The sequence below is a fragment of the Eurosta solidaginis genome, chromosome 1 (assembly GCF_040869045.1).
Source record: "Eurosta solidaginis isolate ZX-2024a chromosome 1, ASM4086904v1, whole genome shotgun sequence".
NCBI lineage: Eukaryota > Metazoa > Arthropoda > Insecta > Diptera > Tephritidae > Eurosta > Eurosta solidaginis.
The window spans coordinates 21,680,634-21,697,590 of record NC_090319.1 but is presented as its reverse complement, the minus strand read 5'-3'; the positions used below and the strand labels follow the sequence as shown (position 1 = coordinate 21,697,590).

The window sequence follows — 16,957 nt, the reverse complement described above, 5'->3', positions numbered from 1 at the left end:
ACCAGCATTAACAGCAAAGACAATGTCAACTTAGGAATTGAACAAAGACTAGCTCTAGCCAATAATTTCTTCTTTGGACTAAGTAGGAAATTGAAACGAAAAGTCCTCTGTCGATGAAAAAAAGATCACGCTCTACAAGTAGCTCATCATACCTCTCCTGATATATGGTCCGAAATCAGATGAGATGGCTTTTGGGATGTTCAAAGGAAAAGTTCTGCTGAAGATTTATGGTCCAGTAGGTAATGCAGATGGCGAGAGTAAAAGGAGATATAATGATGAGCTACATGAGTAGTGCGTGGACTAAAAACCCAAATTCTTCGCTGACTAGCTCATGTTATGCGAATAGACGAAGACGCTGCGGCCAAGAAAGTACTTCAGTCGATATATTGTTGAGTTGGGAGAGGGAGGTGGAGAAAGACTTGACTTCCCTTTGTGCTCTTAACTACCACGAAATAGGGATAGCTGGCATGACATGTTAAGAAACGGCCAATTTATGATGATGTTATTAAGTTTGCTGTTTGGTATGTAAGCTGAGGTCTAATTTATTTATTTATTTCTTTTTTTTTCGAAAAGTTAAAAACAACAATGGTTCTTACTGACTAAAATGAATAACTAAGCCTAACAACAAAACAGAGATAAGTAAGTTAAGAAAAATAGACCTTGGTAAGAAAAATCAAGCATAATTGAATTAGAGATCTCATTAAGTTCACGTAGAGAGCGTGACAGTAGAGCATTTGTCGCATAGTTAGTAGACTTATGTTTAATATAAAAGGGGTTATGACAACGAAGAGACCTCGTGGAATAAGAAAATGAATCGCGTGCAGTAAAGAGGAGCGATCAATGTCACCATTAACAACACCAAAAATGAAGGACAAGGAAAGGATTATCCTTCCGAGTTCTAATGTTCTCAATTTAATTAGCAGCGAGCGCGAATGATAAGAAGGGATTGGGTCTGAGAAATGTAAGGATTTTAGGAAGATCTTTTGTACTCACTCAATCCTTTCTATTGCAAACATGTGATAAGGCCTCCAAATAAATGCAGCACATTCCAGTTTAGAACAAACAAACGATGAGTAAAGCAATTTCGAGGTATGTGAATATGAGAAGTTGGTGCTATTAAGCCTCACAAAACCTAAGGAAGCACACGCGCTTGAAATTATATAGTTAATATGATAATTGAAAGAGAACGAGGAGTGAAAGGTAACATATTGCGAATTTTAGAAAATGCGACATGAAAGCTTTTGTGGAGATTGAGAGATAGACGCGAATTACGGTATCAGATTGCTAATCTTTCTAAGTCTTCTTGGAGATGCGGAGCGTCATCAGTATTTTTAATAATGGAGAAAACTTTTAGGTCAATAACTTAAAGTAAGAACACGGTTGACGCAAAACAATTTCCTATATAATTGAAAGAAAAGAAGAGGACCTAAGATGCTCCCTTGGGGTACCCCAGAGCTGGCAGTAAAATAGTTGGAAGATATACCCTCAATAGATACCATGCAGCGCCTGTTACCTAAGTAGGAATACAACCACTGGAGAAATAGAGAGTGAAAATCAAGGGAAGCGAGTTTACGTAGTAAAATATTGTGAGATACCTTAGAGCCTTGGCTTGAACAAGGCTAAGTTTGTGACGCTAGACCTTCCTACCTAGTAAAAATATGTTTACGCCAAAAAACATTTTATCCTTAACAATCCCTTCGAGAGTTTAGAAATGATAAATAGCTTAGATATTGGCCTGTAGTTAGAAACGTCATTCTTTTTGCCATTTTTGAAAATTGGGGAAATATATGCAAGTTTCCAGGCATCCGCAAAGACACCAGAACTTAGGGATTGGTTAAATATGGCCAAAAGTGGGGCTACATTAGCAGGATAATTTTTAAGGAGGGCGGCATTAAGACCATCATGATCAGTCTGAGTAGACAGTTCAACAAAGTTTCATCGAAGTTAGCGATTTTAAAAATGTTGGGTATTAGGATTGGTATATATTACCATATGTATGTGTGTGTGCTGTAATTCTAGTTCGTTCTTAAGAACATAGTAAAGTAATTGAATTCATTAATTCATTAATTTTGAAAATATGGTACACCCCTGACATTCGTTCGTTCTCCATTTAGACTTTACTGAACTAAATATGCGTCTCTCAAATTCCAACCAATTTCAACCAAACACACAAACGTTTAATGGCTGGTTGAATACAACACACTTCATGTTAACGACAGTAATTGTTGCCGAGAACATGTGCTAATATACGTATATACATACATATATGTACACTTTCGAAAACAAGGGCATGCATATGGAACCCACTATGTACATTAGCGTGGTCTTAAAAATTTGATTTCCGCAAAAATTTGTACCGCCCCCTCAAATTATTCCTTTGCATATGAGTAATTAATATCGCAACTTTTAGGCAGATTGCACCACCTTAAGGGGTGGCACGTTGCCATTGAAAATGTCGAACACCTTTTTTTTAATTCTCGAAAATAATGCCCGACAAAATCGTATATAAAGTTCTAAGTATGCTGTTTTACTTATAGTGTATTTATAAGAAGAAAATGAAAACTAAAACAATCAAGTATTTTCCAATGTTTCAGAGCCAATTGACGTATCAAGGCACATATTTCTCACACATTGGTTAAGGACCACGCCCATTTTATAAATACTTTTCTTAGGGATCAAAAACCAACTTACTTTCAAAATACCATTATGACAAAAAATTTAAGAAACCAAATGATTTGAAATTTTTGTTTTACCCCACCTTTTTCGACAATTCATTATTCTGTGCTTCGATAGCCACTACTGGAAGAATAATTGAAATATTGTAAAGAATGTACTTTATAAGTATGAATATTTCTAATAAAATCGAGCAAAATTATTTAATTTTATTTAATCATCAGTACCTGGGCGACCGAGCTTTGCTCGGCAACGTTTCGTTGTGCTGGCAACGTTTCTTTTTTTTTAATTTCGAGTAGGTGGCAACGTTAAATGGAAATCGTACTCAAAAATGTGGAGTGAAATACCTTTCGTTTGATAGCCATATCGGCATATGTCATACATTTTTTTTTTTTAATTTCGAATAGGTGGCAACCGTAAATGGAAACCCTAATCAAAAACGGCGATATTATAATGCGGAGTGAAATACCTATCATATCTCAAGCACTTTTTTTTTCATTTCGAACAGGGGGCAACCCCAAATGGCAACGCTACTCGAAAATATCCCTATTGTCATGCGGAGTGAAATACCTTTCGTTGATATCCATATCGGCATATCTCATGCAATTTTTTTTAATTTCGAATAGGTGGCAAACCCAAATGGCAACCCCTTCTCAAAAATATCCCTATTGTAATGCGGAGTGAAATACCTTTCCTTTGATACCCACATCGGCATATCTCATGCAATTTTTTTTTAATTTCGAATAGGTGGCAGCCTTGTGAAAAATTCTGAGTGGTAACACCTAGGTAGAAAGTCTTAGAAGGTGATACAAAGGCACGAAATATGTTAGCAAATATGTATTTTTCTTGTATTGTGAGAATGTTTATAACAATGCTTTGTGAAATTTTGTATCTGGATGGGCAAGGCGAAATAAACTTCAATTGTTAAGTCTGAACTGCCTTTATATTTGCAAACGCAACATCTTGCGTGATTGTGGCGATTTTACTGACATGCAAAAGATTGCGTTGAACGCAACTATATGAAAAATTTGATTGTGGCTCGGCCATGAAGCTCGAATTGACACAAAACGCGCCCTGGAGTGATTTAAAGTTTATTATTTGACTAAATGGAAGAAATGAGTATGGAAATAACAAAGGAGTTTTATAGATATTTTGAGAATCATTTAATTGTTATAAATAGGCTTTAGGGGAGAAATAGCATATTAACAACTTTTTATAAAGTTTTGTCGGGCATGACTCGAACATTACAAAAAACCCGACTCTGAGCATTTTCAATGGCAATGTGCCACGCCTTAACTTGAAGTTATCTGCCCAAGTCTTTGGAAATTAATTACCTACATACAAAGGAATAATTTGATGGGGCGGTACAGCGTTTTTATAAACCTTTATTTTTTTCATACAAAATATGTCCAGCCTAATGTACATACACAGTCATAAAATCTGGTTTAGCGCTGCTTAACAATTTAAATTTAGCTTTGCTGCCATACGATAAGAGAATTTCATAGTTGCTAGTATATATTTTGGTTTTAGTTCATTTCCATTGCCAATTTGCAAATGTAATTTGCGATTGTACAGTTACATTTGTATGTATGTATTATAGTATATTCTTGCTGGAAATTTGTCGCTACTTATTGCATAGTCAAACCACTGCTGCTAATGCAAATAAAATGGACAATTCGGGTTCCACTGTCATGGTCAATGATAATGTTTTGAATTGCGCAAATTACTGGCTAGTGAAATAGGAGAGACCGGTGCAGTACTTTGAATACCAAAAAAAAAAACAAAAAATGCAGTAGCTGATGTCGACACCGAACTCGTTACACACACTTGCATATATACTAATGTACTCGCGTGTATTTATAATGGAAAACAAATGAAAATTGTCATGACTGCTTAAATAAAAGCGTAAACTTTTGCAAAATGAAAAAAACACGTAAGGAAATTTAAGTTCGTGTGAAACCGCACATTATATACCCAGTTCTACACTTGAAATGCTGTTGTTGTTTGTTTTATGTGCTTAATAGTGTTACAGGGCTGTGCAATAATATATATATGTACATTTGGTTCTATCCTGAACTAATTTTTCTTCCAGTTATGGCTCCCGAAACATAGAAAATTGCGTAGTCATAAAAGGGGCGGTGCCACGCCCATTTTTTTAAATTTGAAGTTTTTCCCATTTATTGTTATAAATACGCTTGGGAAATAAAATAACATTGATACAAAGCTCTTTTTTGGAAAGATATAGCTTACTTTATCCGTCCCCGACCCTTTTAAAAATCTTTCATATAAAAGTGGGCGTGGTCCTTAACCGATTTCGTAAATTTTTCTTCAAAGTAGTACTTATTGTAAAGGCAACCTCTCTGCCGAATTTTGTTACGATAGGTTTAACGATTTTTGGTATATGATTAATAATATTTGTAAAATTGATTTTATCACAAGTGGGCTGTGCTACGCCCATTTTAAAAAATGTTTTCAAATTTTTATCAAGAGTCTCAATATCAGTCCACGCGTCAAATTTCTACATTCTTCTTAGGTGTATTATTTAGTAAATAATCAGGTTTTTTGTGTTTTCCAAAATGTTATATATATGAAAAGTGGGCGTGGTTATCATCCCATTTCGCTCATTTTCAATACAGATAAGCTCGTGTTCCAAATTTGATGAAGATATCTCAATATTTACTCAAGTTATCGTGTAAACGGGCAGACGGACGGACGGACATGGTTCAATAAAGTTTTTTTCGATACTGATGATTTTGATGTATGGAGGTCTATATCTGTCTCGATTCCTTTATACCTTTATATCAAAGTTATAATACCCTGTGTACTAGAACAGCTAGGTATAAAAAAACAGCATTACATTATCTCATACGGAAATCAAACGGGAGCGTGTCATTATTCTATATTACAAAATTCTGGGTGAGAAAATTCTGTAAATTGCAAAAAAAATTCTGCTTGAACAAAATTCTGCTTTTTTAAAATTCTGCTTTCTAAAATTCGGCTTTTTCAAAATTCTGCATGTTTAATTTTGGAAGTCAAAATTCCGGAATCATGGCATAGCATAGCCGGTGTTGGATCGGATAAGGGTTATTTTTTTTAAAGTGCGGCCGAAGGCCGCCTACGCTTGAGGGTATACTACGCAGAAGGACATCACCGTGCCACGGTTATACCACACACCCGGACTTGGCATGGCGCAGCCCAGGGTTACTTTTTATAAGTGCCGAAGGCCGCCTATGCAGAAAGGTGTTCTACGCAGAATTACTGTGCATGGCGCACTTTTTCAAAATAATTACGTGACCACTTTAACATTGTTAACATTATATTTTAATACAGAATTTTGTAATACAAAATTTTGTAATACAGAATTTTGAAAGCAGAATTTTAAAAAAGCTGAATTTTAAAAAGCAGAATTTTGTTTTTAGAATTTTGTACATACAGAATTTCGACACCAACCCAATCAAACAATACGGCAGAATTTACAGATAAAAGGGATATTAGTTTACAATTCGATATAAAATCCGATTGTAGAGCAGTGGTGAACAACGTCGGCAGAGCTTCCAATACTTTTTACAATTACTAGGCCTGGAACCACTGCGACCTTTATGCAGATCTATTGTGCATGACCTTTCAGCCTAATTTTCTATCTGCCATAACTGGGTCTTGTATCTACCATTAAGATACCTCAATATTTACCCAAGTTATCGTGTTTACGGACAGATGGACTGCCATGGCTAAATTAATTTCTTTTTTCGCCCAAATTATTTTGATATATTATCTCGATTAGTTTATGCAGATACAGGGTACCGTTATGCGAACAAAATTATATGCGAGCTCTGCTCAGCTGAGTACAAAAAGGATGGAGAATATATCGCACCCCCGCTTCAGAAGTGAAACAACTCAAAAAGAACAATTTTTGGTATTAAAACATTTTTGAATGGTGTAAGTTTAGTCCCATACGCTAGAAAGGCGGTACGACCTAAATCTTCAAAGCTTTTCGCTAGATGGCCCCAAGTGACACTTTTGAACTGTGGTATTTGGCTCTAGCAAAACGTCCTGAAACGACACATTTATTTTTGTGTAATTTTTTAAATTATTTTAAGCCAATTGATTCGAGTTGGGCCATTTCTGATAAAATTATTTAGTAGAATAATTTTGGATAAGGTCACTTTCGAAAAAGCCTTAAACCACAGCCAAAGGTAAGTTTTATTTTCTGTTTCCATTATTGATTAAAATAAATATGATAATGGTCTCGAACTAGCCTTTTTTTACAGTTTAACTTCGTGCTAATAACTGGTAACATTTATATTGTTTAATCAATTGTGAAAAATCAATACTATTATTGTAATTAATTTGTTTACTTTGTAGCAATGTCTGAAAGTCGCGCAAAAAAGATGCTGGATATTTTGTCCAAGCAATGTCTGGAGAGTGATCAAAACAATAAACAAATTGTGAAATTACTAATGATGTAGATGTATCCACTATACCGTATTTTCCGGAAATAGGCAAGTAAGTTAATAATTTATTTTTTTATGTCTCAACCTAATTCCGTAAGTTCTGTAGGCGCAGTGTCTTCATTCGAAATAAGTATTTTGCCTAGTTTTGCTGCACCTCTAAGTCTTCATCTTACAGATAGCAAAATAGAAGATCTTCTATTACTCATACATGCTAATCACATCAAAAAGTTGTATGCTGCCTTTTATGAAAATCTATAGTGGCTCTAATATATAAAATATTATTTATTAGATATCACAGCTAATAAAATAAAATAAGATACCAGTTTGTTCTTAGTCTTATACTTGTTTATAACATGTTTAAAATCTATGTACCTATTTATTCAAGGTATATTCAATGCACTAAAATGTATACCATACACTATGAGTTATGTACTTCAAGAAGTTATTTCAAATATAAATATGTTTCAAAAAATATTATAGTGTTTTTATTTTACGGTGTGTTACAATATTTTTTGTGAATATAAAAATAAAGTTAAAGTGACACAAATAAAAATAATGTAAATTTTATAACCAAATCACAAACGACACAACACATCAAAAACATGGCTATAACATTTTCTGGAAAAATTCTTTTTAAAATTATGCTAAATATTCTACTAAAGGTAACGCTAAATGCAAAGCAACTTGAATTTAAAAAGTCTTGTAACTTTGGAAACAAAACAAATTATGTATCAAATCGAAGCCGTCTCTAAATCATTATTGTTGTTTTTCTACTTATGTCACTTCTGAAGCGGGGGTGCGATATGTTGTAACTAGAGCCAAAAAGCGTGTTCGCAATATGCGAAATATTGAAATGGGAACAAGTAAGGAAGGCTAAGTTCGGGTGTAACCGAACATTACATACTCAGCTGAGAGCTTTGGAGACAAAATAAGGGAAAAACACCATGTAGGAAAATTAACCTAAAGTAACCCTAGAATGTGTTTAAATGACACGGGTATCAAATGAAAGGTGTTAATGAGTATTTTAAAAGGGAGTGGGTCTTAGTTCTATAGGTGGAAGCATTTTCCAGATATCGCCATAAAAGTGGAGCAGGGGTGACTCTATAATGTGTTCGTACGATATGGGTTTCAAATTAAAAGTATTAATGAGGTTTTTAAAAGGGAGTGGCTCTTAGTTGTATATGCGAATGCGTTTTCAAGATATCGAACAAATGTGGAACAGGGTGATCCAGAACTTCATCTGTCGGGTACCGCTAATTTATTGATATATTTAATACCACGAACAGTATTCCTGCCAAGATTCCAAGGGCTTTCCTCCCTACAGAACTTTTTCATTTTCCTCTACTTAATATGGTAGGTGTCACACCCATTTTACAAAGTTTTTACTAAAGTTATGTTTTGCGTCAATAAACCAGTCCAATTACCATTTTTCTTCCTTTTTCATATTTTGGCATTTTTTATTTTTTGTAATTTTCGATATCGAAAAAGTGGGCGTGGTCATAGTCGGATTTTGGGCATTTTTTGTACCAAGATAAAGTGAGTTCAGATAAGTACGTGACTAAGTTTAGTAAAGATGTATCAATTTTTGCTCAAATTATAGTATTAACGGCCGAGCGAAAGGACAGACGGTCGACTGTGTATAAAAGCTGGGCGTGGCTTCAACCGATTTGGCCCATTTTAACAGAAAACAGTTATCGTCATTGAATCTATGCCTCTACCCAGTTTCACAAGGATTGGTAAATTTTTGTTCGACTTATGGCATTACAAGTATTCTAGATAAATTAAATGAAAAAGGGCGGAGCCACGCTTATTTTGAAAATTTCTTTTATTTTTGTATTTTGTTGCACAATATGATTACTGTAGTTGAATGTTGGCATAATTTACTTATATATTGTAAAGATATTAAATTTTTTGTAAAAATTTGACTTTAAACAAATTTTTTTAAAAAGTGGGAGTGTTCTTCATTCCAATTTTGTTAATTTTTATTTAGCACACATACAGTAATAGGAGTAACGTTACTTCCAAATTTGATCATGATATCTTCAACCACTGCCAAATTACAGCTTGCAAAACTTTGAAATTACCTGCTTTTAAAAGTGGGCGGTGCCACGCCCATTGTCAAAAATTTTACTAATTTACACATAATATCAAGTGGACACTCAGCTGACTTTACTAATGCGAAGATTATTGACAGGAAACGGAAAGAAACAACAAGATACACTTTAGAAGAGAATCATGGAAAGAAGAGAAATGACGATTAACAAGAAAGAAGATACAGACAATATAGCATCTGCTTACATTACGTGTTTAGGAAAATAGCTTTTAGTATTGACGAGATTACCATAGCGTTAAGATGGTATTTATTGACTGTCTATAAATGTTCAATGTTTTTAAAAAGTTTTAAATAATTTCTAAAGAGGAAAAACCCTCGGCAGAGTGCAATATTGTAAGTTGGTTTTTTATGTAGTATTATCTGTTTTTAGTTGATTTTTCATACGGACTTATCAAACTCAATATAATTGTGTATGTAATTTACCATTTTTTGTATTTTGTTGTTTGTAACAGATTTAACTAATAAACAAATATCCCTGATGATGCTCAAAAGTTATTAGCGAAACGTTGGGTTAGAAAAGTGGAATAATGTAATTTTATTTCGCACTTAAAAAAAACTTAGACCGGAAAAGCCTAATAATATACCTTCAGATTTACTAATTTTCTATTCTGCGTCATAAGGTCAATATACCTACCAAGTTTAATAGCTTTAGCCGTCTTTGGTAATGAATTATCGCCCTTTTTCGGTGTTTCGAAATTTTCGATATCGAAAAAGTGGGCGTGGTTATGGTCCGATTTCGTTCATTTTAAATAGCGATCTGAGATGAGTGCCCAGGAACTTACATACCAAATTTTATCAATAAACCTCAACATTTACTCAAGTTATCGTGTTTACAGGCGGACGGACAGACGGACGGACGGACATGGCTAAACGAATTTCTTTTTTCGCCCAGATCATTTTGATATATAGAAGTCTATATCTATCTCGATTAGTTCATGCCATTACGGATTACCGTTATGCGAACAAAATTAATATACTCTGTGAGCACTGCTCAGCTGAGTATAAAAACAAATCAATAAAGTAGGGAGTCTTACAGTTCAACATCGATCACAGCAAAATAGCTCCGAGTTTTACTATTGAGGAGGGTTTTATGTGGTTATTTTGCACTAGCCATGGCTAGCCACGGGAGAAGGGTTCCTGGAAAAAAGATTTTAAAATGTATTTGTAGAGTTGTTGAAACAAGGAATTTCGATTCTATCAGTATTTTTAGATAAACTTCTTTGCAGTGGTTTGCAGGGGGATTTCTACAGTAGGAAGATCAGCTCTGAAGAGGTAATGCTTTCCTATAAATAGGATAAAGATTTTGCATTACTTTTCAAGTTACATTGTATCAGTTCCTCATCGAGACTCCCTGCTGATGGAAGAAGAAGCAGTATGGCCATAGCGGTGTTCTAAAAAGGCTACCATTTGTAGATATGACAACAAATTACCCTTCGCCTACATACGACTGACGGGCCCGAAATGGACTGCGGTGGTGTTGTAGGGGTTTTTCGAGCAGAAACAGTCGCATTCTCAATTCGTCTTCCAACATCCGCTAGTACATTTCAAGCAGATCTAGTACGTCGAGAGGTATGTATATTCTCAGACAGCAAAGTAACGCTCATGGCGTTGGATTCACTACCTAAGTTTTCAAAGGCCTGCGATAACTGTATAGAGGTGCTGCGCAATGCAGAAAATTCAGCGACGATTACTCTAACATGGATACCAAGTCACAGGAATATAGACGGCAATGAAAAAGCGAATGAACTGGCAAAGGCCGGTGCATCGTTGAACAACACTGAGGCCGGGAGTGCCTGCGTAACTGAAATGTGATATTGGAACTCTACACACTCATGAAAGTTTACCGAAATAATTTGGACTACAAAAAAAAAAACAAAAAGTGGACTTACTAAAACAGTCTACGAAAGAAAAATTACAGATGACAGCCAATTTAACAGGACACTGGCCATTTGGCGCATATGCAGAAAAAATGGGCAGCCCCTTGAACGATATGTGCGGGAGGTGCAACCAAGAAGGTTTTAAGACAGCGGTCACAAATTTTCTTTGCGTATTCCCGGCCCTTGCAAATACCAGTTACCAAATTCTTTGCGGTTTCGTATCATCCAATCTAGGAGAGGTATCAAAACGCTTGATAAATGACATCAACAGGTTTATTGAACTAACCAAATGGTGCGAGTAGAAAGAAGCTCATAACTTATTATAAATGATAACTTATTGGTCCCAGGAGAAAGTGCATCGAAATGGCGACTAGTGGGCTACTCGAGTCCTATCTCACCGGGATGCCACCATAGCAACCAACCAAATTAAGATGCTTTTAAAATTTTTCCGTTGAGACAAATCCTTGCTGCTTGCTGTTAAAGTTAATTAAAGTGTTATACTCACGTGAAGGATCTGTAATTAATTGTTTCTGTCTAAAATGTTTTGAAGGCAAACGAGTTGCTCAGCCACATCTCATGAGATAGGCGCATCTCATACCTGGGCAAGGTAAAAGCATTGTTTAATATATTGTATTTGTCATGCCTTGTAAGCAATATCTAAGTACAATATGTATGTTCATTAAACATATAACGTATGAATGTATGTTTGTGTTTAAATTATCAAACTTTACCATATACAAAATCAGGTATTTATTAAAAGCACGACGGGATTAAAGCCGAGCTTATTTTAAAATTTGTGGTGTGCTCCTTTTTTGATTTGTCCTACAAACGTACTGACGTAGCACTTTAATACCTGTCTCACATGGTATCTGCTTGGGCAGGTGAAATTTGCAAAGCAGCTTTTCATTACCCAAATTCACTGCGAACGCTGGCTAAACAGCTGCCCATAGGCGATTCTGTTTAGAGAATGTTTTTTTTACAGTTTTGAATTTTATGAAACACTGCTGGTTAACATATAGAGCCACTGTTTACGCCACCTTTACGAGGCACCGAATATTCAAAAGGGAGAGGCTCCAACCTCCCACGCATGCACCTTAAGGTTGGGTCTTCGAGCGAGCGGAGACCAGAACTCTGCCGTTTTTTTACATATAGGGTATGCCACAATTTTATTACCAGGTACAGTTGTTTCCCCATATTAGGGGCGGCATTAGGTATATACGGCCTTAACGGTACGTGGGCCGTCCCATTGTTAGAGGCGGGGCATAACTACGTCTGTTTTTGCCGCGTAAGCGGTGGTTGGTTATGATAAGTTAGGTTGAAATGGCGGGTACATGAGGAACTCACATAGACTGAATGCATCTGTAGTATTACCAGAAATTTATTTTAACGACCAAACTGAAAAACCCTATCAAAAACCAGGGCCTATGTTATAAAATAATTCCGTCCTCTTGGCAAATACCAAAGCTTTCTACGACTTAAGCCACTTGCTGCTTCTATATCTTTTTCAATCCTAATAGCCGGAGTCTTAGTCTTGCAAGTGCAGGGCACGAGCACAGAATGTGCTCGATTTTTTCCTCCTCCAACCGGCACTTCCTCTGATATCACTTAACAAGCCTTATTTAAAGGCATGTGACGCTAGAAGGCAGTGTCTAGCCAGAATGCCTGTCATTAGTCTACAGTCGTCTCTTTTTAATGATAGAAGCAATTTTGAGGTGATTTAGTCCGAAACCTTTTGAAAGAAGTGGTATTCTGACAAGAGACTACGAAGGGTGGTAGAGATTTCAATTCGTCTGTTATAACCGGCAAGGAAAGCAAAAAATTTACTGCTCAGTGGGTCGGATCCCCGGTACCGGCGTAAACGGTGAGCGAGAAGGTCATCTGGCGTCAATACCCAGCGTATTATCAGGCTGGGGAAACGCAATTTCGGACTCTAAGTTTGAATATAATAAAAGCTTTTGTTAGGAGAATTCAGACCAAATGTCCTTGAGGAAATCATACGCCTTCATAAAAGCAACCTTAGAATTCTAACAGCTATTCTTACAGCACATTGCACACTCAATAGGCGCATGCATTAATTGTGCCTACAATCGAGTAATACCTCTGCCGATTCTGTGTTCATTCAGCAGAGACGGCGGAACATATCCTTTTGGAATGGGACAAATTTGTGTCTCGCTATGGTTAGAGCATTCCCACTTAAAAGCATTCTCTCAAGGCGTGGGACCTACTAGGCTTCATCCGAGAAATCGATATTGGATGAGGTGCTCAGAAGGATATGAAGGCACAATACTTAGACCAGAGGTCGCAGTGTAATCCTCATTAAATATATTTATATTCAACTAACATAATCTCACCCATTTCGTAAAATATTATATATATTGTCACGGATATTAGCATCACTAAGCTATACCATCACTAAGGCGATGCTAAGGCCATGCTAAGCGATATTTACGTCAATAATCAAATCATGTATACACATATATAAGGCAGCCGAGAGATGTCACACACAGATGCATTTACTTATAAGCCTATGTGTGCGCGAGAGACTGTAAACTACAAACACTCACATCAATAACTCAATCATTATGTCCACACATATGTAGGTACACGCAGCCGAGAAGCAAGGCACAACCATATGCAGACATCTTATTTGAGATGCTCCTTAATGTAGGCAATTATAATTGTGGAAGTGTCGCTCACACATACAAGCATGAGGTATGAGAGAAGCTATAAAATCGTGCAATTTTAATTATAGCTGAGAAGTTTTAGAGCTCATGGACAATGCTAGTAGATTCTAGAAGATGCGAACGAGGAAACCAGAGAGTATAAAAGGCCGCAGATGTAGAGGCGCTGGAATTCAGTTTGATTTGATTTGTCAAGCAGTTTCGATTAAGACGATATCTAGCGAGCAATAGCAGTATTATTTTGAATAGTAGAGTTTCATTGAGCCATCAATCAGTGTGGTTATTAAGCAAGCTATTCGTTGCACAGTTTGAGTGTTATTGTGAAGTACTTTAATAAAGGCCATTTTGCATTATTACAAATTGAAGTTATTTATTCAACAGTTTAGTGATTCGAACTTAGCAGAGGATTGCAAATAAGAGGATTCGCAAGTACATTCGTTATAATATATTATAGGATATTTACGTAATCAACATCAACACATTTATACACACATAATTATGCATACACATACACATGTCAATTTATACTAAAGCAAACATACGCAAATGAAATTATTTTTCTTACTTACCTGGTGGCATAAAACGGCGACTGCCTATGGGTGCTTCAGCATATGGCAAGCCAAAATATTGATCGACATCACGTAAACCTGTCGACGTATGAAAATTACGAGTGATGCCCATGAGCTTCCCTTGTTTTATGACAATCTCTTTAGTGTATTGCAGCTTTTCAGGCACAATGTGACGTCGCTCATTTGTATGTGACACTTTGTTCGAGTATTTATTATGAGATTTGTTGTTAAAATTGTTGTTGTTGGTGGTGGTAGTTATGTTACTTGTTTTGTTGTTAACACAATTGTTGCTATTATTGTTGGTATTGCTGATGTTGTATTGCGTGCTATTGTTGTTGTGATTGTTACTAATTTTGTTGTTATTGTCCTTGTTAATACTTTGTGTTACTTCTAATTGCAACAAGTCATCAACAGCATCAGTTGCAACAGCAACAACAGGAACATCAACCTCACCTGCATCTGCACTAAATGGTAACGCATACTTTTTCACAGCAATGAGTTTGTTGTTGATGTTGTAATTATTTTCACTCTGCCTTTTTACCTCACTGCTATTATAGTCTGCTATAACTGCTGTTGCTGTTGCTTTATTTGCATCATTGACGTTGTTGTTGTTGCTGCTGCTGTTTACACGCTCCATTTTGTTTAAGACTGCATCGTTGTTGTTGTTGTTATTCTTATATTGAAGATTAAATGCAGTAGTATCAACATTGTTTGCATCTGCGCTACTATTTTCAAATTTTTCAGCAAATAATTTTCCCATATTCACTTTAAAATCGAATGCTAAATGTTCAGAGTTAATGAGATTTTTGGATTGTTTTACATTTCTCACAATTAAATTTTTAGCTTGATTTGTTGTTGTTGCATAGCCATCATCAAGAGAACTTGTAGATGTCTCTGTTGTCACTGCATGTTTTACGATTGTTTTTCTAGTATTTGCTTTCATTTTCATTATCGTTGCTATTTTTGTCGTCAGCGTTGTGCGCATTCCATTTTGCTTCTTTGTTTTAGTACCATTTAAGCTTTTAGTGGTGATATTTAATTGGTTATTCGCCGTTATAATAGCATCGTTGGAATTCGTATGTGACCTATTGATATTTTCTCTGTTTGCTTTAGTGATTGACACAGCGTTGTTGTTGCTTTTGTTGCCCTCATTCGCTATCGCTATCGCTATGCGCTCAACACTTTTGTCGTTGCTGTCAACTTCCGTTGTCTCACCGGATGGCCTTTCCGGCGGCTTCATCTTGTCGATTCGTTTTGTCAACACTGCCATTGTTGTTGTTAGCTTCTCATACTCTGTTTCGTCTACATCGCCTATCACTTGTCGTGTTGCTGTTGTAACCTCTGTAACGGAACTTGTTCTTGCGCTATTCTTTTCAGCATCGACAAACACGATAGCATCACCAGTTTTTAGCAGCTTCAATGGTTTGCCCCGATCCTGCTTGCCTGTTTGCAGCTGCAGCTGCAGCTGTTGCCTGCCTTGTGGCTTATTGCTTTGGAATATTTGTGTGCTTTGATGCTGTTCTGTTGCTGCATATAACGGTGTTGTTGCCCCAGAGCAACCATCACCATTCAGTCGATTTTGTTGCACACAAACAATTGTCATCCAAAATAGCCAAATAGCTGCAAAGCTGGTACAACAATGACAACAACGGAAGTACATTTTGTGGCACGCGACAAAGCACACACAACAACTTTGTGTCGTTTTCGACAATCTATGATTGTGTGTGTGTGTGTTGATGTCGGAATTTGGCGTTGGTGTAAATGCTTGTAGTCACTTTCTGGTAAATGCTCGTTTGTACGTCAATGTCGCTTTTTCGAGGTCAGATATTTGAATGGTCGCACAGCATATATGGGAGCAGTCGTGCTGGTGTTTTATTGTGTTGAAGCTTCTGCTCTATTTTGTGTTCGTAATACTTTGTGGTAATTTTTTTAAGGTTGTATTAGTTTTTGTTTTAAATTGTTTATTTTTTTTTTTTTTTTTTCAATTCATATATATATTTTTTTACTTTTACTAAAACTTCTTTTGGACTATTGTGTTCATCGCTTTCGCTCACGTCCTTTCAGTGGTCATTTCTATCACAATTTCTTTTGTGTTAATATATAACATTTGCCCTTTTTATGGTAAAATCGTCACTGAATGTTTCGTTTGTGGCGAAAATTCCATTTTAGTTTTTATTTTATAAAGACTATTTCTTTTTTGTTGTTGATTTTCTTTGCAGCTTGTTTTTAAATTTTAGCAGTTTTGCCTAAACTGAAATAAAAAAAAAAAAAAAAAAAAAACAATTCAATCATGTGTACATATACAGAAGAATCTCTCTTAACGGACACCTGCCTTGGTCGGGTATTCGCTCATGCATCAAGCTTTTTAAAAGAAATTATCCTTCCATAGGCGGACACCCTCTTGGCTACGAAATGGCACGACATTTACTGAGCGAATGTGTACCGCTTTTTGGCGTACGTTGAGACCTGTTTTCAAAACAAATCAACCCAAAACGCCTCTTGGACCGACATTAACTTCTCATAAGCGAAAAAATTGGGAGAATGTTTATCAACTTATTACAAGTCTTCGTTAGATACATGGTAGTGTTTGCAA

General features: G+C 36.0%; 1 protein-coding gene across 12 annotated transcripts in view; it reads right to left on the bottom strand.

Moving 5' to 3' along the window:
- The window catches only part of Nlg1 (Neuroligin 1), a 288,191-nt gene that overhangs the window by 235,875 nt on the left and 35,359 nt on the right, over positions 1–16,957 (bottom strand). For 7 of the 12 annotated variants that reach the window (XM_067782396.1, XM_067782403.1, XM_067782415.1 and 4 more), the window contains one exon: positions 14,365–16,615. In XM_067782396.1, the coding sequence (XP_067638497.1) occupies positions 14,365–16,024 (1,660 nt within the window). In that variant the 5' untranslated portion in view covers positions 16,025–16,615. The remainder of the gene's footprint in view (positions 1–14,364; positions 16,616–16,957) is intronic. The other 5 variants (XM_067782442.1, XM_067782448.1, XM_067782469.1 and 2 more) reach the window with 2 other exon arrangements.